At 42.9% G+C, this 27,064-nt stretch overlaps 1 protein-coding gene across 5 annotated transcripts in view; it reads right to left on the reverse strand.

Annotated features, from left to right (window-relative positions):
• Positions 1 to 27,064, reverse strand: part of LOC120518298 (protein unc-79 homolog) — a 240,182-nt gene that overhangs the window by 36,565 nt on the left and 176,553 nt on the right. For 4 of the 5 annotated variants that reach the window (XM_039741016.1, XM_039741014.1, XM_039741012.1 and 1 more), the window contains 3 exons: positions 24,349 to 25,542; positions 14,402 to 14,503; positions 4,885 to 5,001 (listed from right to left, as the gene is read on the reverse strand). In XM_039741016.1, the coding sequence (XP_039596950.1) occupies positions 4,885 to 5,001; positions 14,402 to 14,503; positions 24,349 to 25,542 (1,413 nt within the window). The remainder of the gene's footprint in view (positions 1 to 4,884; positions 5,002 to 14,401; positions 14,504 to 24,348; positions 25,543 to 27,064) is intronic. The other variant, XM_039741015.1, reaches the window with a different exon arrangement.

Genomic DNA, 27,064 nt, shown 5'->3' on the forward strand with positions numbered 1-27,064 from the left:
CAGCCAACTTGGGAAACCTACGAATACATTTGGGAAGGAGTAGGATATGCTGGAGAATTTAGATTCATTTGCTTCGCAAACGAAGGAGTTTAAAGATAGACAAATCAACATAAAGACTTTGAACTACTCCCTGTAACGGAGCAGAAGATGTCCTAATAGTGGATTCAGTTTCTGCACACTGCTGTAGATGTCATTTTATATGCTTACATTTCCTATTTTTGCCCATCAATCTACACTCAATAACCCATAATGACAAAGTGACAACATGTCTTCATTAAGGTTTGCACATTTATTAAAAATTAAAAACTAAAAACTTTCCTTCCTAGACATATTCAGACCCTTTGCTGTGGCACTCCACATTGTGCTCAGATCCATCCTTCTTGCTTTAATTCTCCTTGAGATGTTCCTAAAACTTGATTGGAGCCCACCTGTGGCAAAATCAATTGACTGGACATCACTTAGAAAAGTGTGTATGGAAGGTCTCACAATTCACACTGCATATTGGGACAAAAACCAAACCATGAAGTTCAACAACCTTTTGAAAGATCAACCACAATCAAATTGTGGTGAGGCACAGATTATGGTGAGAATTATTCTACAGACATATTCAGACCATTAGATGGAAGCAATTCCAGCTTTAAGTCTTCTTGGTAAGTCCCAACAAGCTTTGAACCCCTGGATTTCGGAGGTTTATCCTATCGTTCTTGGCAGATCCCCTCGAGCTCCATTAGAAGCATCTGTAATGTGCCATTTTTTGGTCACACCACACATATTCTATGGGGTTTAAGTTGGGGCCACTCACAGACCTGTCCTGAAGCCACTCCAGCATTGTCTTGGCTATTTGCGTCAGGTCACTTCAATCAAGTTCTAGTCACATCTCAATAAGAACTGAAGTACACAGTGTACTGCTCCCCGAGCCGTCACGATTATAATATGTGCAAAGAGAAAGAAAAAAAAAGAGAAAGAAATAATCCTGGGCGCGAACGACCAACACTACTTCCCTTCTACCCCACTCCAAGTACAGAAAAGCACCAGTAAAGGCAGAGTTAAGTTTAAAAAATGATTATTATAAGAAATAACACACTTAACAAAAACTATACACATTATCGCGCTGCAGCATTTCCCATCCCACAAAAATCATGGCACAAAACACTCAACCACATACACCACTAATACATAAATAAGAGAAAGAGAAAAGAAAAATGTAATGCATTGGAAGTCCTTAAATATAAATATTCACTGTTAGGGATAAACATCTACAATCTGTGGGGGAAATGATGCACCGAACCATACCTCCTGTTCAGGGAAACGTCCTGCTAAACAGTCCCTTGTGCTGGCCTGCCAGTTCCCCTCCCGAATGCCTTCACCTCATTCACCAGAACAGGAAATTAATTTGTCCAGAAATGAACCTGGGTTCACCTAATTTTTTCCATGCGGGGCGAACACCTTTCTCTCTTGCCTTTTCCTTATATGGCGTCTGCTTCTCCTTTGGCTCTGCCCTCTCTTCTCTCCCCTCACCTTTTTCCCGCCACGCATTTACATAAGCATGGCTCCTTCTTGTACAGTCTATTGGGCCTTCCAAGCCCTCCCCATGTACCATTGGCCGGTCTTACAAATTCAGCCATTCCACCATTATCAGGAATGGGAAAAGGTGCAAACTGACAGTGACACACTCACATATTCAAGACAACTGTTACCAAAGGATGGACCTGAGCACCATCTGGACTGCCACAGCAAAGGGTCTAAAAACATCTCGGAAGGAGAGATTTCAGGCTTTGACTTTTAATAAATTTGCACACCTTTTTGAAAAAATCTTGTCACTTCGTCATGATGGGTTATTGAATGTGGACTGTTAGGCACGAACGACAAATGTATCGATCTCAAATTAAGTCTACAACACAAAAAGGTGTGCAAACGTGAAGTGGTGCTAATATTTTCAGAGTCCACTTTATTCATTACTGTAGGACATCTTCTCCTCCGTCCTGGGGTGTAGTTTAAAGTCTTTATGTTGATCTGAGGCTCCTTCGCCCGTGAAATAAACTAATCTAAAGCAGTTCATATAGAGGTGATTACATCTAACTTTTATATTTGTCTTCTTTATTTCAAAAACACAACAACAAACAACAATCCTGTGAAAGCAGAACAGCAGGTACAACAACATGTTCTCGAGACAATCCATAGAACTCAACACAAGGCCTGCTTCAGAGTGCCACACTACAAGAGAGGCTTCTGTCGAATCAAATGGTCCTTCACATATCATAGAAACAAAATCCAATTAAATAAAAGCACACCACTGGCGTGCCTATCGTAGAATTGCATTAATTTATTCTGAAATGATTTTCGCAATGTAAATTTGATCTGTTTTTATTTTAAATCAAAGATAAGACAGAACATGGCAGAACAGCTTCCATTTGAGCAAGCAAGCCATTTTCCAATGTTAGAAAATTAAAGAAAAACTGTGGCATCTTTTTAAATGTAAACTTTATTGTCACTTTGCACATCTGTCTTCTGCTAAAGCTTGCTAGCTGTAAAATAATAACAAAATTAGTTGACCTTTTTTCTTTCCCGTCTCCTCACAGCTCCCAAACATTCTCCCATCTTGAGTTGCAATCCTTTGACATGATGCAGCAAAACCTCAAAAGGTGTGGTACAAAGACGAGCAGGATGCTTGTTAGGACAAGACAAATCCAAATTGGGATTACAGGGGCTGAAGTCAGACCTGACAGCACTGGCTGTTTTTTTTAAGGAATCAACGCTGGATGGGGTAGCAGGCCATTGCCACAAACTCACAGCCATTTTAAATGTTAGGCGTGACAGTACTGACCTTTGAAAGCAGGGGTGTCAAACTCGGTTTTATTGATTACCAAAAATGCACTCAACGTGGGATAGAACATATAAAAAAAAAAAATGCTGCCCCATTTTCTTTACAAACAAGACACACGGGTAGCTCCCTGCTCGTCACAATCTTATATTAAGCAACGCATCTCACTTGAGGTGGTGGTCATGCACGCCTGCTACAAGAACATGTGGAAGGCTTAGCTCACGAGCTAAACTCGAGGACAGATGAAGATGAGACGCAGCTACTAACCCTTCTTCCACTCCCAGCCCTACGGTGGAGGAGGAGCCTTCCGAAGTTCACTCCAGGAAGTCCCACCCCATCCGGTCAAGCAGCTATAAAAGAAACGACACAACCAGAAGTTGGTGTTCATACTAGGGACTGTGACTGTTGGAGGCACACTGCCAGTAGAAGCACCTCATAGATGAATTGTTAATAATTGGTGAATGTTTTGCATTCATCTGATTTGTTCTGGGAATTAAGAATTGTTACTATTAAATGGGGGACAATCAACAAATGACAATCCTGTGAAAACAGCACAGCAGGTACAACAACACGTTCTCGAGACAATCCAGGGAACTCAACACAAGGACTCCAACACTTCTTCACCCTCGCACCGTCTTCCCCGTTTCTTTTTTGGACATTGCAGCAGGTTAGGTAAGCTGTGTGCAACTACAGGACCAAAATTGGCATAGAATGTAAAGACATTACGTCACTGTATCAAATTGAGTGAGAGTGGCGGTCGAGACAAAGGCAAAAAGTGGCAGCTAACGTAAAGGGGCATCCATTTACACCTGCATGAACGTGTGCCACGATCAGATCAGATCAACGCACTGGTGATGGATCACAAACAGGTAGCGATCACACTTAACACGAAACACAAATGCATCTTCCATCCACATAAAAATAATTGAGGTAGCGGAAAAAAACCACAGCAACATGCAAGGCAGTGGTCCAGTTAAGATGCTGAAGGGTGGACAGCACTGATATCTTTAAAAAAATGGAGTGTGAAGTCTACATATCACCTCCTTCATGAGACCATCTCATCTTTGTTGCCACGTAAAAAACCTTAACGCTATTTAACGCAGTGTGGCACATCAACTTCTTTTCATTTCTTCTAACTACAGGTCAGTAGATGATCTCAAGTAGATACTGGAGACGCATTTTAGTGGCAGGCATACGTGGAAATTCTATATGGATATAACCGATATATGAAAAAGGTATGGCAAGATATTTGAATATCGATGAAATGGGCCTCTTTAAAAGTTCAATGGCCGGATTTATATTTTATCCAAAGTGACTTACAAAAAAGACAGCAACATAATCAAGTAACCATCAATCAGGGGGACTGCCTGGGAACAAGTGTTACAGGTTGGGGAGGGGCAAAATTCAGCTCAGAACAAAAATATAAGCAAGATACACTTTGTTAGCTACAAGAACCTATCAAAGCCACCATCAGTTTGACAAAGCTTCAAACACTTCTTGTACACACTGAGGGAGTTAGAACTTTCAAATGAAAGTGGGCAGCTCGATCCACCAGTCTGGTCTGAGATTTGAAATCATGCAAAGGTGGCAGGTGGAAGAAGGAGCAGAGGACTACACAAGACTCTCCATATTTGTAGATGCACCCCACTGGAGGTGAGAATCAAGGATTTGAACTTAATAGCGAGGCAATGTAGTACAGTGTAGGGAGATCTGGGAGTCTGACACCCCTGCTTTTAAACCCGTCACATGTGCATTTATCAATCAGTCGAACATCTGGGATGTGGGAGGAGAGCCCATACAAACATATGGAAAATTCAAGAGGCTGTGAGGCATTTAGTATATTGACATATGGACTGTCATTCTCCAACAGTCAGTGGGTTTAAAATCAGTATATCTGTTAGGCAGCAGTGTCATTAAGATCTGGGACTAGCACAAGTCAACGGTTCAGGTCTGCTATTTTAACAGTCCAAACTTACCACACATTATCTTTTTAAAATGCTTTTTGTGACACCCATTCCTGGCAAGGAGCCAGATGACCATCACTGAAGATTCAAAATGGTTACCTGTGTCCCAGGTGCTGATGTTGTGTGGGGCGCTAGACTGGTGCTCCAGTTGCCTCTTCATCAGCTGACTCATGGTCAGGGCACCCAGGCTGCCACGTTTCATTTGTCTGTATTGTGCTGGTCAAAAAGAAGACTCATTTAGCAGGTCTATTTTGTCACTTAGTGCCACCAGGTGCTATAAAACATCACAAATCACTGGATCACAGCACTTTAACCTCCGAGCGCAAAGCATTAGGAAACCCCTTGAAAACAAGATGTTGCATCACACCCGGTCTTACTTTACACTGATTGTGAATCAAATGGGCCGCTTCATGAACCATGCCGATATGAACTAAAAATCAGATTTCTTAAGGAGCTTTTCTCAAGTCATGATTTACTCTCGAGATACTTGTCTGTTTTTTTGTCAGCTTTCATGATGCAGAAGTTCTCATTCATGGTTCACATGTAATTCTCTATTTCTAGGTCTGCCAGCCAAATCTTGTAATAGACTGCAATTTACTGTCATGTCTGGTTTGGGGCTGGGAGTGGCTCACGTTCTTGGTCATCTCCATTTCCATCCACAGCTCCAACAAGCCACCGAGTAAGGGCAACTAATCCAGCCATGATGCCAAGAATAGGTCACGCCCTTTCCTGTTGGGGAACTATAAAACCGAATTGTCCCCGGGGGATTGCATATGATTTTGGACCCCAAAATCCAACCTGGAGCAAATGCCTTCAAGTTACCTGAGCCTCCCTAACATTCTTAAGCTGATGCGCCATCTTTTTCCTTGAGGCAAAATTTTCGTTTGCTTGTTTACTAAACAGAACACATTCTGAATCATCTCGTGCTAATCTGTCCACCGGTCACAATATCCAGATTTCAGTGGCTGGGCTACTCACACACAATAAGAAATCCGCACCTATCCCATATGCTCTATGTCTGTTACAGTATGTTGGCTTCCTACTGAACACCAACGACTTGTTCTTATTTAATGGCTTGGCTCCTTCTTACATTTCTGAACTTCTCTGTCCTTACAAGTCCATACACTTACTCAGGTCCTCCGGCACCATCCTACTTTCCGTTCCTGTGACAACCTGTCAACGCTACACGCCAGGGGCCTCAAGTATAATGGCATGCGTAGAATTCACACTATAACATGGAGTACGGACAAAAGCGGAAATGTGCGTATGCACAAAAAAATCCAGATGCATAAATCTGTGTGAACGCCAACTTCCACGTTCTTCCGCTCCATAAATCCTAGTCAGCGTGAAAAGTAATGCACGTGCACATGCCTGCTGTCTTGCCCCGTCTCCTCCAAGAATTACACCTCTTTGAATATGCAAATCAATATACTGTAAATAGCCCTTAAACTCAGCATTTTGTGAAAAGGCAATGGCAAAAGCACGGGGGGGCAAATAGAAGAATTTCGGCAACTACCAAGTGGAGGCAAGGAAAAACAAACTATTTGTTGGTTTAAACAGTGATATAACTAACAAAAAGAAGTTGATCGAGTGACATAGAGTGTCGGAGAAACTCGAAAGCTCAAGTTCAAAGTTGCACAGTGCCTGAAATACAAAAGAAGTTATCAGATATCAAAGTCGCCGTGAAAAAGAGAGTCATAGCCCACTGGCTGAGTGTCACATGAAAGCTTATTAGGGTACAGAGAAAAAAAAATAGGCACAGAGTGGGGAAAAAGCATGAAATGTCAACTTTAATCTCAAAATTTCCACTTTAATCACGTAGTTTATTTTGTCATTAAAATAGAACATCATAAACTTCATCTTAAAATCATTTAATTTACTAGTTTCTCAAATTCCATCGTAACTAAAGTAGCACGTTATGTGTGTGAATCACTACGTGCTTCTTAAACAGGCTTTCTCTTCCTCCGACAGGACACAAAATCCATTACACTCGTAATATTACAGAATAATTCAAATACTGAGATGTATACTTGATATAATTTTAATGATTATAGGAGTTAAAGCATGTTATTAAACATGGGAACACAGTCGCGCAGTGATTGTTCATGTCTCACGCAAGATGCTTGCTACTCCATGCGCAACCTTCGATGAAATAATTTATTGCAGTAGTACTGTCTCTTTCAAACGTACTAACCCCCAATTCCTGTCCTTGCTTTTCTTTCTCCAAATACCCAATCGCCACACAATCAGCTCTGTAATAGATGTTAAGCCATATGTAAGCTTAGAATGCAGATTCTTCAAAACTTTTAAGGAACATTGAAATATCTTCGTGGTACATGTTTAATTATTATATCCTTCCAGTGTCACACCAGCCCCAGCAAGCATACAGCGCGAGGTAGGAACAATCCGTGAACGGAGCGCCAGCTCCTTGCTAGCGCAGCGACACCGTGTCCTCACATGTTTTTTTAGTAACAATACAGATTATTTAAATTAAGTTAAAGTTTTATTTTGCTGCATTTCATCTTAAAAATAATATATCGTCATCATATGTAAATACACGCTTTATAAAATGGCGCAGGTTGTGCAATATTATAACTGTATCGCAAGTTTACAGTGGGGTGATTGTACTAATAAGTAAAAACAGTTCTTCAAGGAGCACTTGATGGACTGATTGAGTGCGTTTATAGTTCTTGGGATGAAACGGTTTCTGAACTGCGAGGTCTGTACAGGTAAGGCTCGGAAGCGTTTGCTGTGTGAGAGCAGTTTAAATAGGCAGCATGGCTGAGGCAGCGTGTACTTGATGCTGTATACCGATAATTCTCTTTCTGATCAGCTGCTGTACAGCTGTGATTCACACTCAGATACAGTGATATAAATACTCCAAGTGGTACAGTTAGAGTAATATGGAAAAAGATGATCTGCAGTGGCAAACCCTAAGCTGAAAGAAGAAACAGAAGGTGCAGTGAGAGTAACAACACTAAAGCATCTATGGTATTTAGAATAGTTTGACCATTCTGTGGACCATTATGTTGTTACAGGTTAATTACAATCAGATGGCTTAAACTAATAAACAATATGCAGTTAGTTTCAGTGTATATGATAAAGCCGCATCAGGGATGTGGATCTAAAAAAGAAAGGGTAACCACACAGGAACGGTAGCACTGTTTTGACGCTGGGTGCCAACAGTTTGCAAAACCAAGCTGAGAACTTGCGTACGCATAGGTTTGAGCTAGCGTGAAAATTTGCGTGGCTTTACGGCAAGTTTAGGTTTTATACATCGCAATTTGAGAGTGGTAACGTTTGTATGCAATATTCTTGTGCATATGCACCGTTTATACATGGCTCCCCAGGCCTTGGCTGCTCTACACACTATGGAACGATCATCTGCAGGATATCCCTGAACATACAAATTCATCTGCAATTAAGTCCGGACTCAGAATGTATCTTTTATTTCCAACATTTTCATTCCTTCATTCAAATCTGTCAGTGTCTACTCATCAGTTGAACTTTTACAATAATAAAGAGAATGATGCTACACATGCTTACTTGTTTTATAACATTCTGGGATATTTGAACAATTTTATGTCTGTATCATATTGTACTAACTAATTTTGTTTTGGTTTTTTATCTCCAGGTTTGCTCTATGTATTTTGTTTCGATTATCCTTGTAAAGTGACCACAAGTTTCTGATAAGGTACTATATAAATAAAAATGATTATTTAGGAGCTCTTTTCAAGTCACCATGGAAAACTGCTTCTGGAAGCTTCTTCTTCTATGGAGTGTGCTGTGGGAGGAGAATAGGCATCCTGGCAAGAACCGAGCATGATTCATTACCCAGACAGGAAGCCAGTGAAATTACATGAGTGAATTGGCCGGCGGTGCAAGGAAATAAATTTGTACTCAGTCGGTATGGTTTAAAGTAGCGTTTCTCAACCTTTAAGTATTTGCGACCCGAGCTTTCATAACAGTTTTAATCGCGCCCCCCTAACGTTTTTTGAAACCCTAATAAAATTTACTCCTATATTTTTGCTGCCGATACACTGCTACAAGTTTTATTATACCTTGTGAAAGGCGCTATATAGCGCCCGACCCGGCACAGACCACGCAGAGGCAACGTGTATAAAACAAGACAGGTTTATTTTCTTCAGCCGTGGGCACACGCCTTCCCCGTGTCCCACAGGCCCAACACAGTCCCAAACACAGTCCCAAAACACAATCTTACAATTCTCCACCACTCCTCCCAGGCAAGCTTCGTCTCCTTCTTCCTCCCAACTCTGGCTCGCCGAGTGGTGGTGGCTGGGCCCTTTTATAGCCCACCCGGAAGCATTCCAGGTGATTAACCACCTGGTCCCGATTGCACCTCCGGGTGGGGCTGAAAGCTCGTCCAGCCGGGCTGTGGGAAGCAGGCAGCTCCCCCTAGCGGCCACGCCGGGCCCCAACCAAGCTGTGGAGGACTCCATCTCCCATGGAGCCCTGCGGGTGGTTGGGGAGTCACTGACGGCCAGGGAGGCTGCCACCAAGCGTCCCGGGGAGGTATTGGACTTCCCATGGCGGCTCCCCCGGAGCATAAGCAACAGAGGCGTCCCTACCGGGCATGGGACCCGGCTGTCCTTCACAGTTCCCCTCCCTCAGATGAGGCTTGTGGGGATCATCGGCCTGCCCACAGGGCCGGTCCTCTCAGGACAGGGAGTCGGCATCCTTGGCTCCACGGCTGCGCCCTGTAAAACATAATGAACAGGTCTGGGGTGCTGCCCGACGCCCCTGCCACTGGACGTCCTCCTTGGACAAACCCTCCAGACATGACCAGCGTGACCACAAGAAAAGCACAACCGACCCCCTCCAGCTCGACCCTTGCGGGAACGGAAGCAGGCAGGAAACTCCTGCCCCTCGCCCACTCCGGGAGGGCTGGTGGACGTGTTAAGCCCCTCCCAGCGTAGCCCTCCTGCAGTGCCACACTAACGGGCTTACGCTGCACCTTGTCAGGAGTCCCCACCTCTTTGTCCGGTCCTCCTCTTCCTCTGGGGTGCACGGACGGTCTGGGTCCCCTTATGGGAAGAAGAGAGACCCTGTGCCGCCTGCACCCCTTTAGACGACCATGAGACCGTGCAGGCAGAGGGGACGGGGTTGTCTGGCAGCCAACATCCACCAGCTGCCTCTCCACGTTCCTCTGCCACCGTGATCGGTCCACACGGCGGCGTCTTGTGTAGTGGGCGGGCGACCTGGCAAGCAGCACTGATCATATCCGCAGCCGTTGCGCTCCCCCCTTTCCTCTACGGCCCAGGCTTCACCTACCTGAACGCTGTGTCCTGCAGGCAGGAGGTTGACGCCCCGCTCTCCAGCCATTTAACAACGGCCGCCATCGGCGCCGATCTTCCTGTCCAAGTCCTCCTTCGTCTCCTGCAGGACCTGAAAACCTTAACTAAGGACTGCAGAGGAAGGAGAACATGTTTCAACTCCTCTACAGCCCAAGAAAAGTTAATGCGTCGGTCGGCGCTGGACTTGAAGTCCCCTTGTTTCCTCCCACCGACCGAGCCAACAAGACCCTGCGGACCCTCCGCAGGTCCGCTTGGGAGTCCGAGAGGCTCGGGAGAAGGTCCGTCACCCCGCCTGCGAACTGTCCTCGCGGGCGGCTGACACACTCCCCTTTACCTGTTTCGAGAGGAGCTCCTGCTCCTCTAGCTGAGCCACCGCATCGGGAAACTCCTCCGGTTCTCCTCCTCCGGCTCACTGGCCGCCCAAAGGGAAGACACAGCCCAGCCTCGCTCTCCCGCCGCTCTCTGCGCCGCCACGCCACCTAACAAGGCCATCTGCCCACCAACAGGTGGTTCGTCCCTCGGGTCCAGGAGGTAGGCTGACGCAAACGCGGAAAACCCTTCCCGTGGCCCTTCCCTCTTGAGCCCGTCACCTACCTCCGGTTGTGACCCGTGGAGCGGGCCGGCATGCCGGCGTCTGGAGGCTGGCTTCTGTGTCCGCCCGGCTTTCTTTTCCCATGGCGCGGTGCCTGTAGGTGGGTTTTGCGGCCTCAGTTGCTGTGCTGTGCTGTGCTGCGCTGGCTGGCTTGCTTGCAGCTGCGAGCGTTCTCTCAGCGCTGTGCTGCGCGTGTCCGCCGGCAAGTCGTGCGAGGCGCGTGCCTCGCGCTCGGCCTCGGTGGCGCCTCGCCGGGAGCGTGCCCTGCTGCAGTCCAAAGGCGCTCTCAGCGCTGTACTCACAATAGAGCACGCTCTCTGCCTCGGGAGCCGCCGCACTGCGGTGCGGTGTGCGCTCCTGCGCTGAGCTACACGTGCCCCAGGTGTTGTGCCGGGCCGTTACACACAATTTTTATGCAGGTCCCGGTCCAAATGGACGGCCCGGAATCCTGCCGACTACGCCAGATGTGAAAGGCGCTATATAGCGCCCGACCCGGCACAGACCACGCAGAGGCAACGTGTATAAAACAAGACAGGTTTATTTTCTTCAGCCGTGGGCACACGCCTTCCCCGTGTCCCACAGGCCCAACACAGTCCCAAACACAGTCCCAAAACACAATCTTACAATTCTCCACCACTCCTCCCAGGCAAGCTTCGTCTCCTTCTTCCTCCCAACTCTGGCTCGCCGAGTGGTGGTGGCTGGGCCCTTTTATAGCCCACCCGGAAGCATTCCACGTGATTAACCACCTGGTCCCGATTGCACCTCCGGGTGGGGCTGAAAGCTCGTCCAGCTGGGCTGTGGGAAGCAGGCAGCTCCCCATAGCGGCCACGCCGGGGCCCCAACCAAGCTGTGGAGGACTCCATCTCCCATGGAGCCCTGCGGGTGGTTGGGGAGTCACTGACGCCAGGAGGCTGCCACCAAGCGTCCCGGGGAGGTATTGGACTTCCCATGGCGGCTCCCCCGGAGCATAAGCAACAGAGGCGTCCCTACCGGGCATGGGACCCGGCTGCCCTTCACAACCTACTTACCTTTTATCAACATTTATGTAACTCTATACAGTGGAAGCTCGAGATACAAACAGCTCTGTATACGAGAAATTCAAGATACGAGGAAAGTATGAGCGAAACATTCGGATCTAAATACGAGCATTGGCTCACGTAACGAGCCACGAGCCAGGCTGTGGGTATGCGTGACACGTTTCCCGATCCGCCTCGACTCGGGGATTCACCCAAGCTGACCCTGCCCGCCCGTCAGCTCACTCAGTGTTCCTTGTTCTCCCATAGTGTGAGGATCTACGTGTTTGTGCGCTTGTGATTTCATTGTTTTTTTTCATTTAACATAAAAATTATTATTCCACGATGCCTCTCAAGAAGATTGTTGCCTCAGATGGTGCTGCAAAGAAAAAAAAAGAAAGCCATAGCCGTTGAAATTAAGAAAGAAATCATAGATAAACATTAGCATGGTGTAAGAGTGACGGAATTATTTACCAGTGTTATTTATTAAAGGTAAACTACAGTATATATTATTTATCAGTGTTATTTGTTAGGAAAATTGATTTTTATGTTGATTTTTTTGGAGGTGCGGAACAGATTAACTGGATTTCCATTATTTTCAATGGGGAAGTTTGTTCTAGATATGAGAAATTCGCTATACGAGCTCAAGTGCTGGAACGAATTAAACTCGTATCTCGAGGTTCAATTGTATTTATTTTTCTAGTATCAGAATGTAGTTTAAGTTAATTTGTTTTGGCTTCAATAGATGTATTTTTCATATTTTCGATTCTTTTTTCTTTTTTTCACATCTTCGCACCCCCTTTTTTGTTATTTTGCTCCCCACAGGTTGAGAACTGCCACTTTAAAGCCAAGGATCGGGAGTGGTTCCAGCCCCCATATGCTAGGTGGCAGTAGTCCTCACATGATAGCCCAGTCAAGACACCCGCAGGGGTGCTTGGGAGTTGGAGTCCGGAAGTGCAGCCCTGCTGGGATTCCTGCACATCGATAGAGGGCACTGTTGGGGGAGGAACTCCCTACTTTTTCTATGGAAGTGCTTCCTGAAGGTTAAGTGTGACACTGGAAGAATTCCCGAGTCTGACATTAAGGGAGGGGCAGCTGTCAACACTCAATGGAGATAGAGAGGAGGAAGAATTATTTTGTGTTTTTGTATAATTGTTGGATTTAGTGTGGCTGATTCTGGAGAGAAGATTGTGAAGAAGAGCTTTAGGAAAATAAAAATCCTTTATTTTATTCCAATAATGTGTGGTGTATTACTGTGTCTTGGGTATGGAGATCAGTGGAACACCCTTGTGGTCACAATTGGCGTAGTCAGCAGGATTTTCTATTTAGCAGAAGACCTGCAATACAAATTTATAGTGGCTAAAACCCAGACTGGTAATCCCACACAACCGGCATCACATTTTGCACTAGTGATGGGCAAGAAAACTAGCTGACAGAAAGCCGGTGTATGTATGTAACAGTTATTCAGACATTCTAAATAAATTAGTTAATGGGTTGCCTTACTTGTATATTAGTATCAGTAGATCCAAGACTTCTTTTTCAGATTCATAACTGTTGTCACATACACAAGCATCAATGATGTTTCATGGGTTTGTGTCAAGGGAAACAGGGGGAAAGATTTATAAGGTGACCCCAGCAGTACCCTCTGTTCTGTTTCCTCTCCTAGAATGGAGGAGCACCCACAGAAAGAAATCTGATGTCACTTAAGAGACACCCAACAAAGCCACGCCCCTTTCACCATGTCTCTCTTTTTTATGATTATGTTGATCGGTCAGCATTCATTTTGGGACCTGCTGTCACTGAGGTCAGGCCTGTTGGCAGGCAAAGCAACTGATAAGCCATGCACAGCTTTGGCTGTGTTTATCTATGCTTTCTTTTTCCTTGACACAGACATCAATCAAGGGGAATCCTTCAGGACACCAACTCTTTATGATCTGTGAACTTGTTTATTTTATAGTGGCGTAGTCATCATAATTGTTGCCGTTATTCTAACAGATGTTGCATAATGGAAAGAATGTCTACCTATTTGGATATCATCCCAGGAATCCTGATGACTACACCACTGTAAAATGAACAAGATAGACAGATCAAGAAGGGTTGGGGCTACATTTGGGTGTTCCGGAAGTGATGTCATATTTCTTCCTGTGGGTGTTCCTTTTATTCTAGGTGAGGAAACAGAACACAGGTTAGTGCTGAGGGTCATCTTATCAATCTTTACACTTTATTTCCCTTAACAGAAACCTGCGAAATGCTCCTGATGCTAGTTGTTGTATGAGACAATGTATTCATTAGCAGTTGCTCCATAATGAGGGGGTTTTCAGTTGCAACACAAGGAGAACTGGAATGCAGTAAGCCGGGCTTTGAGGACAGGTCTCTGCGACAGTGACATGTCGCTGTCTCAACTGTGCACTTGTGCCTTAGCCAGACTTATTAAGCTCTTTGACAAGAACACTATATGTCACTGTGAGCAGTTTAATAAAGTCTTCTCAAAGAGATGTTGAATTCTGCTCTTTCCTGAATGTTGAACAGATTGGACATGCATTTTCTGCTTAAGTAATTGACTGTCTACATCAGCCTTTTGTCAACTCGGCAAATAACAAACAAACAAAGAAACAAAGAAACAAACAAGAAAACATTCAGCATACATTGCAATCAACAGGTTGTCCCCACAATTTAAGAAAATATGCAAATCATACTTGTCATCGAGGAGTAGCTGCTCGTTTCAGGAATTGTGGCTTGAAGAGTTGGAACGGAGGCAGACTCCCGTGGCAGTTCCAAAGTTGGAAGACCTTTCTGATCTGCAAGGCAATTTTGGTGAATGACGTGCACGTTAGGAAACCTGGTGAGCTGAGCACACGGTTGCAGAGTAAACCCATCCTTTCTGGAATTGCATATTATTCCAGGTATATACATTTGTATCAGAAGACTTTCTCACAAACAAGCTATGAAATGATGGTCGACCAGTAGAATGACCTGACACCCAGCACACTGCTACAAGAATGACTAGAAGGCCATGTGAGGCCTTCCACTTCCAAAAAGAGAATCAATCATCACTTCCACTGCAGTCCACGTCTTTTCTTTTTACCTCCCTGCCAGTTTGGCCACTTGGCTTCAGCTCATCTCCTGACAAGAAGCACAGAGGGGTTTGAGAGGGAACCATCCTGAGGATAATTAAAAAAAAAAAACATGTCCAAGCTGAAGATGGTTCTATAAAATTACTGTAGCCATTGGAGGGGTCCTTGGAAACATCCACAACCCATCTTTTTACTTAACGTTTCTTGGTTGATCCCCTCCTTCATTGTCAGTAAGATCCCGGGGGACTTTCTCAAAAGTATAAACTTAGACGGCCAAGTCTTAAACTAGTGACTTTTACAGAATTCTCTCCCATGGTGTTCCTTCAACATTATCATCTAGAGTACCAACAGATTTCCTTCAGCTTGGAGTGAAAAGGAAAGGAATTATTAGAAATAACCTTTTGATTACAACAAAATGGAACAAAAGGGTTAGGGTTAGGCTTAGGGTTGAGTAACAAATAAAAAGCAGACAGAGACAGCTCTACTGACCATTTCTTCATAGGCTTTATTCCTCTGTCAGGTGGGTCAGCTTCCTCACTTGTCCACCTTCTGACCCACACATCACATCTCTTAGGCTACATCCACACTGCTCCATTTTCATTTAAAAACGGCATTTTCAAACAAAAAACCTCTCTGGCCACATTGGTGTTTTCACATTGTTTATGAAAATCTCTCTGACCACAATAAGATTACCAAAAATGTAAATGACACAGCTCTTTATCTACATTGGTGGAAACAGGAAAAAGGAGTGTCCTCCTTGAAGGGATGGCAACATTGACGGACATGGGATTTATCGTAAAACTGTAGCGACCGGTAAATTATTTGCCTTTGTGCGTGTAGGCAGGATTCATATTATACAATATGTAATCTAGTCTCATATGGTTAAGCAGCTTTTCTTTATCCAGTGGTTTTCTTCCACGAAGGGTGTCACACATGCATGTCAGAGGATCACCCTCCAGGTTCTTCCCAGGTACTGCATATTGTAACAGCCCAGGACTATCCTGTCCTTGTCTTTCTCCACAGTCCAGAGAAACCGCCCATTGACGGCAACTGACTCTGCCCCTTCCAGTCCCTGGGCTATAAAAATGCAGCCACCCTGGAAGGAGGCATCACTTCTACAATGAAACTACCACAGCAAAAGAGCCCCAAGAATATCCAAAGACTGACCAGAGAGTTTGATTAATTACAGTTACTTTATTTGTGTGGTGATTATTTTGTTTACTTTTTACATCATCACGCATTTGTTTTACTTTGAACACAAAATAAGTAAACTGAGATAGGTGGGTTGGAACCAAAATATTCTCTTTTTCAAGCCCGGTATTCCCTCAGATGAGCAGGAGTGTGACCAATGAGGTATTATAATGAGCAGGATCTAGTTATGGAAAGGCCACATAATAAGCACCAACAAATTAGAATTTAAGTAGAGTCTGCATTTTTGAAAAACTGCATTTTTTCTCTCCCACATTACAATGTGGAGCCATCATTTTCAGATGATTACAGCTCTGGAGAGCATTTCCAGAAGATTCCGTTTTTGGGGACTCCAAATTTTGGGGAGAAAATAGAGACTAATGTCAGAGTTTTTAAACAAAATCGTAGTAGTGTGGACATAGCCTCAGTCTTTCCTCCAGTTCCTTCCATCTCTATTTCAGACACCAGCAGATACTCCAGTTAACTTCACAATGTAATCATATAAATTCTGAGGGAAACGGGACAATGAAAGGAGAGGAGAGCAACTCGGTCTTCAGTTCTTTATTATTAGACTTTTGAAATTATCATGAAGTCCCAATGCTTCTACTCCATACTACAATGGGACGGATTCCGTACTGCACCGCAAAAAGGGGATATCAGAAATTGAAGAAATCCACCTTTCCGGAATAACAAGGAGGCCCAAATCTAAAAAAACAGGTTGGCTAAAACAAGCAACTGCTATTAAAGGCTAGCAAGTATAGAACATTTGAATAGCAACCTTGAGAAAAGGTGAAGTCAAGAACCGGAAAAAACAAAACCGGACAAGACAGGAATAATGCAACAAAGCAAAAACCTGAGAAAAATCGTGGTCAAAAACAAAAGCAGAAAATCTGAAGCCTAAGAGACGTGTAGTAATTTGAACCCATAAACTCGGACAGGAATTGACCTTTTCATGACTTTTTCAGCCAGCCGCATCATTGACTAACAAATCCGGGATGCTTCCTAACATAAAATGGTGTCAAACATGAAACAACAAAATGGAAGTGAAAATGGAGCAAATAAATTTATAGGACTGAAACCAAACTGCCAACAGACAAACTAATGGAAGATTTTAAAATCGGGGGCACAAAAACACAAAACGAGTCCACAAGCTCACAAAAAGGTGGAGGATTTCATGCAAAAAATGAAATAAAACTACTATTTATAACAGTACTCATGTGCTGAAACTTTAAAGTAGACTTGACCCACGCACAAAAAGCAGGGTGGAGCTGCGTACATCAAAGAGGCAGAAGGGAACGGCAAATTATTCAATGGCAAAAACTACAAATAAACAAAGAAAATAATTGTGCAACATCCTCAATAAATCCAATAATGATGCAACCATAATCAAGGGAGCAAAATGAACAAAAGTGGATTATATTCATAAAATAGTTTTAAAAAATACCTCTGTCATTATAAACAGATTATTCAATTGGCAGACAATTAAGAATAACTGGTGAAAGTCCAGTGCCGTATTTATCAAGCGTCACAGAAGAAGAAAACCGTCCTAACTGAAACATCCCAGAATGACACAAATTTGGTCCAACTCTTAGGAGTTAAAAATATTTTATTCATTTTCCTAATTCAGTCAACTTCTCCTAACTACAGTTGTGCTTGAAAGTTTGTGAACCCTTTAGAATTTTCTATATTTCTGCATTAATATGACCTAAAACATCATCAGATTTTCACTCAAGTCCTAAAAATAGGTAAAGAGAAACCAGTTAAACAAATGAGACAAAAATATTATACTTGGTCATTTATTTATTGAGGAAAATGACTGAATATTTGTTATAATAAGTTTGTTATAATTGTGTCACTGTATCTGTTTTAGATCTTTTTATATGTATTTTTCATTCTTTTTCTGTGTAACATGCCATGAAGAGGTGAGCCAGATTTACCATAGAGTGTCAGCATTTAGAATTGCTGGGCCAAGCAAAGCATAAAGACGGACAGGGACAGAGAAGGACTAAGTGTCATTTGAACCGACTGTTTAATGTTCAGCACGAAATTGTCTGCCTTGTTTGGAAATGTAATGGGAGCTTGGTCATGTAGAAAACAATATAAAAGAAGCTGGAGCTTTGCCAACTTTGAGAAACTGTGTGGGTGAAAGATATTGGCCCAAAATCCACCTCCGTTGTGACAAAAAAGAGCAGTTTCTACACGATCGAATCCCCGAAAAAGAAATCTTTGGTGAAATGAAGCTGACTTGTTTCTCCTGTCTGTATAGCAACGTAAGCTGCATTAAACAAACTAAGTATATTCTGTCTTTTCTGTGACTTTGTTGCCGCCTATCGCTGAAAAGAGGGATATTGCCGTTATTATATATAATTATTTAAATATAGGTTTATTAAAACGCCGCAATATAAAAGAACATATTTCCAAGGAGCTAACACTCCCATCGGAAACAATATTACATATTTGTGAGTGGCAAAAGTATGTGAACCTTTGCTTTCAGTATCGGGTGTGACCCCCCCTTTGCAGCAATAACTGCAACTAAATGTTTTCGGTAACTTTTGATCATTCCTGCACACCGGCTTGGAGGAATTTTAGCCCATTCCTCCATACAGAACAGCTTCGACTCTGGGATGTTGGTGGGTTTCCTCACATTAACTGCTCGCTTCAGGTCCTTCCACAACATTTCGATTGAATTAAGGTCAGGACTTTGACTTGGCCAATCCAAAACATTAACTTTATTCTTCTCTAACCATTCTTTGGTAGAACAATTTGTGTGCTTAGGGCCGTTGTCTTGATGCATGACCCACCTTCTCTTGAGATTCAGTTCATGAACAGATGTCCTGACATTTTCCTTTAAAATTATCTGATATAATTCAGAATTCATTGTTCCATCAATAAAGGCAAGCCGTCCTGGCCCAGATGCAGCAAAACAGGCCCAAACTATTAAACTACCACCACCATGTTTCACAGATGGGATAAGGTTCTTATGCTGGAATGCAGTGTTTTCCTTTCTCCAAACATAACGCTTTTCATTTAAACCAAAAAGTTCTATTTTGGTCTCATCCGTCCACAAAACATTCTTCCAATAGCCTTCTGGTTTGTCCACGTGATCTTTAGCAAACTGCAGAAGAGCAGCAGTTTTTTTTTTTGGAGAGCAGTGGCTTTCTTCTTGCAACCCTGTCATGCACACCATTGTTGTTCAGTGTTCTCCTGATGGTGGACTCATGAACATGAACATTAGCCAATGTGAGAGAGGCCTTCAGTTGCTTAGAAGTTACCCTGGGGTCCTTTGTGACCTCGCTGACTATTACACACCTTGCTCTTGGAGTGATCCTTGTTGGTCGACCACTCCTGGGGAGGGTAACAATGGTCTTGAATTTCCTCCATTTGTACACAATCTGTCTGACTGTGGATTGGTGGAGTCCAAACTCTTTAGAGATGGTTTTGTAACCTTTTCCAGCCTGATGATCATCAACAACTCTTTTTCTGGGGTCTTCAGAAATCTCCTTTGTTCGTGCCATGATACACTTCCACAAACGTGTTGTGAAGAGCAGACTTTGATAGATCCTGTTCTTTAAATCACACAGGGTGTCCACTCACACCTGATTGTCATCCCATTGATTGAAAACACCTGACTCGAATTTCACCTTCAAACTAACTGATCATCCTAGAGGTTTACATACTTTTGCCACTCACAAATATGTAATATTTGATCAATTTCCTCAATAAATAAATGACCAAGTATAATATTTTTGTCTCATTTCTTTAACTGGTTTCTCTTTATCTACTTTTAGGACTTGAGTGAAAATCTGATGATGTTTTAGGTCATATTTATGCAGAAATATAGAAAATTCTAAAGGGTTCACAAACTTTCAAGCACAACTGTACACTGGGATTTAGAAGTGCTTATGAGCTGTCCAAACTAAGAGCTGCCAGAAGATGGCATTCAGGCAGAGATCAGCACGCATATCTCGCTAAAGGTTTTGGAAATGCTGGACTACAATTAACACGTAAAAAGATATTGATACGACAGAGATATTTGTAAAAATATTGTATGTTACATGATCGACCCATCTAGATGGAGAAGCCATGTGCTGTCAGCTGATAATGTTACATGTACAATGCAGCTTTGCAATAGCACGATTTGGGATTGTTGCCACCTACTGCTCCTCAAATTTCAAGTTGATCACATTTATAATGCGTGAGGTAATAAACAGATTGACGCATTTCTCCACGACTCCACGTAAGGTGATGTTAAAGCAGGCTGCAGTCAAGCAAATCGGCACACATGTGAAGAGTGGATAACCATGTACTGTATATGTGAAGCGCAAATTATATCACAGGATCAACACACGGGTGATCATAGATGCAAACTGTACTGTAGTAGCCAGTATATTACACTACAGTTAAGCAGGGATGGGTGATTGATGGAGTCACGCACGTGTTAATACTGAGCATTCCAAGGACTGGTGTAGTGACAGTAAATCCACCCTGTGTCGAGAGGTGGCGCTGATATTCACATGTTGTTCTCCTTCATCTGCAGGCCAGAAGGTCCAAAAGCCCAGGCTCCATGATGTCACTTTCACTTCTGCCTTTTACATCTGGGCTGGAAATCTTTTAAGGATCAGCCTGCTATTCAGTCAACAGTCAATTAATGGACTCATGCCTGAGAAGATATCTTTTTAAACCTACTAACAATCTATATAATGATTTTTGACCAACACTCCCAACTGGTGCCAGAGATGTGCTCAGTGAAATGTCACACAGGTACGCCGAGCTCCACAATCCACGAACAACTGGGACATTCTCGTTACACTTTATAAACTGGGAAAGGTTCAAGAAGGCAGGTAGAGACTCTTGGGGCACTGGATAAATAGAGCTTCACCGAAGATCGGGGGGGATCATGGAGAGGGGCATGGCACCACAGTACATTGGATGAGTGAACGTGACTTATAGCTGGAGTTACTTTCTGCATAATTGTTATTTTATAAGGCATTAACTGTGGCCATAACAGTGGGTAGGTGATCCTTCTGAAATTATGGCTATGGGTCACTCACTGTTAAATAAACAAGCTGGTTATCGGGGTGTGTGTCTGTGTGTGTGTTACAGTCTTTCCATCTTGGTGCTTGATACATTATTATTTAGATGTTGTTGCAAAGTTATGTGGAGCTTTGCTGCCTTATTATGTTTTCCTTCTTCTTCTTTTAACATTGTTATTAATATGATTATTAGTATGGTGAAGCCATAAGTTTAATATCAAAAAACTAAAAAAAATCATGATCTTCAAGAAAACTTCACAATGTCACCATGATCGTCAAGGAAATTACCAAACTTTATTATGATCTCCAAGGAAACTACAACATGTCATCATAATCTCCAAAGAAACTACAAAACTTCATCATATTCTTCAAGGAAACTAGAAAATGTCACCATGAACTCCATGGAATCTACAAACCTTCATCATGTTCTTCAAGGAAACTACAAAAAGTCATCATGATCTGCAAGGAAACTAAAAACCTTCATCATGTTCTTCAAGGTAACTACAAAAGTCATCATAATCTCCAAGAAAAGTACACAACGTTACCATGGACTCCATGGAAACTACAAAACTTCATCACAAATTCCATGGAAGCTACAAAACGTCATCGTGATCTCCAAGGAAACTTCAAAACATCATCATGTTCTTCAAGGAAACTACAAAATGTCATCATGAGTAATGCTTTTGAGGCTCAAGCTGCTGTAACATTGTGATGTTATTCAGTTTTCAAATGCAAATTCTTATATCTAACTAATGAGTGGGAGTAGGATACTTAATAAATACTTCTCATGTCCTACTTGTCCTAGTCCTACTTTTAATGCAGTTCCTAGGAGTAATTCTGAGATGCTTGATAAATACGAGCCCAGGAGCATCAGAATTAAAAAGATAAAAAGACAACGATTGTCAGAGCTCGATGTATCAACCAATTAAATAACGCATGCCAAAGTCCAAAATATGTAAGCTAGCAATTATGACTTTGATTTGTATTCAATCCAACTTAAATAGCAGCAGAATACAAATGTCACCCATCATAGAATGGCAATGTAAGTGGCTGCCAATGTAAAGAAATAACAAAATGGCAGCACTGCATCCAAATACCGATAACAAAATGGCATCCAGAAAACAACAAAAAATAAATAAATAAAGACATCAGGCCAGGCACCTAAAACTTTTAAAATAATATTTAGAACATTCCAGATCCTCTAGAATCAAAGACTGCAGCAGCACCTTGTGCTGACCCTTGTCATCCCCTCCACTCTCATCATTAGGTTTAGTTTTTATTTAGCACTCAACTCTCTTCTAGTGGTTTCATGAAATGCTGTTTCATTTATAGGTTTTGTTTCATAGAGTACAAATGTCTTGTATTAGTTGTTACTTGTTGTTTCATTTTGACAGTTTTTATTGTCTTACGTCTTTTTTTGTGTTGTAAAGGGTGCCGTCATTTTGTTGGCTAATCACTACTAGGCAGAGTCAGAGAAGTCACACATGGTGACATATAAAATTCAGACTCATGAAAAACATTTTGGATGTTTGTGGTCCAGTGCATGTCTGGGCTCCTTGGTGGACCAAAGAGGTGTAGGATTTGTTATAGAAATGGTGCAGCTCAGATGTCGTGAGGGTTAGGTGTAAAGGGGAGACAAGTGGCCATAAAGTGCATAAGGGGGGAATTCAAGTGCATGAATACGTAATTTAGCTTATCTGTGGATCGTTAGGGAAGCACCTATGTTCATGAGGATATGAAAAGGTCAGAGTAGGTTAGAAAAAAGGCCAGTAAGCAGAAAAGAAAAACAAGAAAGACAAAAATGGAGGAAGGAAACAGTGGTTAAGGAGAGAGGGGAAAGATGAATTGGGCAGTTAAGTCAGCGTGGGAGAAGGAGGTGACACTGTTGGGAAAGCCCCAAAGTGAAGTGACGGCAAAGGCATTTCAGGAGCTGTGGGACATTGATGATCGTAGACTCCACGGGTCTTGTGGAGGCCAAAGGAGGATTTAGGAAGTGGGAACTAGGTGCCAAGGGAGGTGCCTGGGATAAGAGGTGAATTTAGAGCTGTGCCCTTCAGTGTCTCAGCCATGCTGAGGATGCTTTAAAGGTGAACAGGAGAGTCATAAAAGAGAGAGAGAGAAGTACTGGAGACAAGAGGGAATGGAGCCAATTCTCGCTCTGATTTTATTCCTGATTTTTATGAGGGAAAAATCAAAAAGTAAAGGCAATTTCTAAATTACACCGCAAGGAGAGAAGCTGATGTGATACAACACGTCCATGATGGCTTACGAGCAGTCTGAACATGTACAATCCAGCACTCTGCCGTCAGTCTAGTGGATGGCAAGGTCAAATGAACACTGATGTTCTGCTGCAAGATTGCATTAAGTGCCATAGTGGGCAAAGGGAGTGAAACCAACAAAGTAAAACCCTACGCTTCAATGTGGTCAGAACTTCATGGGGGAACAATATTGCTCTGTCGTGATCGAAGGCTTGAAAGGGGACCCCCAACTAGCTTTGACTGTATCGGGACTACATAGCTGTCAAGCGCAAAGTCTTTCTTAGTGCAGTAATTGTGCGCCACACCAGAGAGGCTCCAGTAAGACAGAATGTTTTGGATTTTTCAGTTATTTGCTTTGGAACTGCTACTCAGGACCTAACTGAGTAGCTACTGCGGTCTGAATGGAGGTATCTATACCAAAGTCAAAATTTTATTACCAATCCAACACTAGTGCCCTTAATGAGTGACAATCAAAAATAAACCTAGATAACAGGGGCGCTGAGCTGTGTTCTGCGAAACACAAACTGCAGTTTGAAACACACAGGCATCCATTGAAGTCCAGAGGATTTTTCTTTTAACTAAAGGAGTACTTAGAGATCTCTAAAAATCAAAGCCTTTGGACATGAAGTAAATGAATTTACTTTAAAAGGCAACATGCAAAGACTCTGAATGGCATACATTTATGTTACTCCATGTGTGAATAATCATGGCAAATGTTTGTTATGCAAAGGCATTCTGAAACTTCAAAGCAAACATGGCATAGCAATGGGGAGACATATAGGAGAAGAAACCAATCCTTGATTACTACATGTCATAGTGAGGAGGAGCCCAAAAAATGGAAAATAACACCAACATTTCCAAAAGCCACACCTGACCTGAACTTTTAATGAAAATATTACAAGGAGGAGTTTACGGGAGGATGAAACTTTTAGCGACAGAAAACAAAAAGCGTCTAAGTGGCATCACAAATCATGCTGAGTCAACTGGGATGCAACATCTTCATTTCTATTGGGGTCCCACTGTTACACACTTCACTCTCATTCACTTTTGAATACATTCAATATACACCTTTATGTTACCATCCCCTTACCTGCTTCTCCTGCTTGCTGATCCCCAATTTTGTCCAAGATGTTGAAAGAGATATCCAGGTACTCCCTCTGTATGGCACTGACGGCGATCTTCCTCTGCTTCCTTTGACGTGGCACAATCTGGATTTTGAACTCCATTTCCTCATTCTCATCCTCTGGCTTTGGATCGCTGGATTTCTCACAGTCAGACTGGACATCACTGTGAGCGCACTCTTCCGAATTCTCTGGGACATTCAAGAAGACGCTTTTCACAGGTTGTCCTCCGGCAGACTCCCCCTCCAGTTTGGTGTTCACCTCACAGACGTCATCAAGGGAAAGCTCTGGTACCGCTGGGGTTTTCCTGAGAAGATCTCTCTTCTGCTTCAGTGTCATGGGGCTGTCATTGGAAAAGTCTTTAAATTGCGCCGGCTTTATGAGATCTTTACAGTCAAGCAATGCTGTGGGAGATACTGATCCTCTTCTTACACCATGTGAGACTGGGCTCTCTCCTGGGGCATCCTTGAGTTCACGAGAGATGGAGCCATCGTCAATGCTGACTTGCACCACTGGGGTCAAACTGAGGGTATTGCTTGTTGAAGGAGAAGGAGTGACCTTGCCGTTAAGTTTGTTTAAGGAGCTTGGGATCTCATACTCCTCATCACTTTCCACAATCCTGAGAGGGGGCAAAGGCTCAAACACCAAGGAATCACTGTCCGACATTGAGAGGATCGAGTGCTTCTCGGGGCAGGAATTTGAATCTGAGGACAAATCAATCAGGTCTGGGTCTTCCTTGGACAGCTGATCTCCATTTGGGGATTCCAGTTTGTCCTCAAATGTTTCCATACAGCTGAGTCTTACTTCAGGGATTATGGGCCTCTTGGTTTCAGTGAAGCCATCGCCCAGTGCTGGTTTTTCCAAAGAATCATTGGGTTTGGCTTTATCATTTGGATGGCCAGATGATCTGTTATAATGGTCACCTTGCTGGACGTTAGAAGACGAGGGTATTCCTCCATATTTTTCAACATCACATCGCTCGATGCAGGATTTTCTTCTGTGATCATCGAGATTGAACAATATGGAATCAGTATTGCTGATATCCAAGGATTTCTGCTTGAAGGCCTGCAGTCTTTTCTTCTTTATGCTTTCTTCCCTCACACAGCGTAGGATACTGTCCTGGAGGGCACTTGCGTCTCTGTTTTCTGACAACTCGATTTCACCTAAAACAAATGGAAAAAAGACAATCTGTAATGTAATGCAATGTAAAGGGGAAACAGTGCTAGCCAAAACTAACAACATGTGAGGGCTCACACCATTCTGCCCTCCTCTCACCAGTCATGGCAAACACCCCTGAGCAGGCACTCATTAAGAAATATGGAAGAGTACGGGGTGATTAATGCAACTGTCGTCACTGTTAAAAATGTAGGAATTATAAGGGAGGTTGACTGGTAGAGACAAAGTACACATGGCCAAGTGCAAACTAGTCCTGAGGGCCAGATGTGATTCTCTGGATGTGAACACACATCTGCAAATGACTTGATAAAATGTTGGCAGTGAAATCTGAGAAGAATCCGCTCTCCGGGGTTCTTTCTAAAAACCTTCCCTCAGTTTCCTTCAGTCCTCTGGTGAAAACATAAAAGTGCTGGCTGGCAAAATGTATTGAATATGTCAAGGCAACATTTCAAAATGGATGTTTAGGAATAATGTTTGATTTTTTTCTGTTGATTTGGTTCAGGTCTATATGAGGTGAGACACAAAAATAACCGAATTGGTAAAAAAAAAATTATTGATGAATTACAGTATTCTAAACATTGTCACCTTCTAAATACTTCCCTTCCCAATCTCTACACCATTCCATACATATCTTCCATTGACTGAAACAGTGCTGGAAGTCTTCTTGCTTGAGGCTTCTTCAACAGGCTTGCCGTTTCTGTCTTCAATTTATCCATTGAAAAAAAAGTGTTCCCTTCAGGCGACTTTTGATTTTCGGGAAAAAGTAAAAATCACAGGGAGATAAATCGGGCGAATAGGGAGGATGATCGAGGAGAGGGATGTTTTTGTCTAGAGAAGGCAGTCATCATGCAGCTTAATGACCACCTCAATAAACATGCTATTCTTGATAAGTTTGTCGGGTTTCAGAACAAATCACAGCATAGAAACTGCACTCATTAAAGTAGTAAATAACTTGCGGGTAAATGCAGACAGCGGCCATTTATCTGATCTCATCATAGCAAAAGTTAGACCCCTTATAACATTGCAAGATTCTGAGAAATTAATCCACCCTTTTGTTTTCAATCGACTAGATTACTGTAACGCTCTTCTATCAGGACTACCCAAAAAAGACATAAATCGATTGCAACGAGTGCAGAATGCAGCTGCTAGAATCCTAACTAGGAAAAGAAAATCCGAACACATTTCTCCAGTTTTGATGTCACTACACTGATTACCTGTGTCATTCAGAATTGACTTTAAAATCCTGCTTATAATTTACAAATGTCTTACTTGTGTATCCTGCTTATAATTTACAAAGCCTTAAATAATCTCACTCCATCCTATATTTCAGAATGTCTTCCACCTTATACTCCAAATCGTAACCTTATATCTTCAAATGAGTGTCTGCCTAGAATTCCAAGAGCTAAACTTAAAAGAAGTGGTGGGGCGGCTTTCTGCTGTTATGCACCTAAAATCTGGAATAGCCTGCCAATAGGAATTCGCCAGGCTAATATGGTGGAGCACTTTAAA

This window comes from Polypterus senegalus, chromosome 18, assembly GCF_016835505.1.
Source record: "Polypterus senegalus isolate Bchr_013 chromosome 18, ASM1683550v1, whole genome shotgun sequence".
Lineage (NCBI taxonomy): Eukaryota > Metazoa > Chordata > Cladistia > Polypteriformes > Polypteridae > Polypterus > Polypterus senegalus.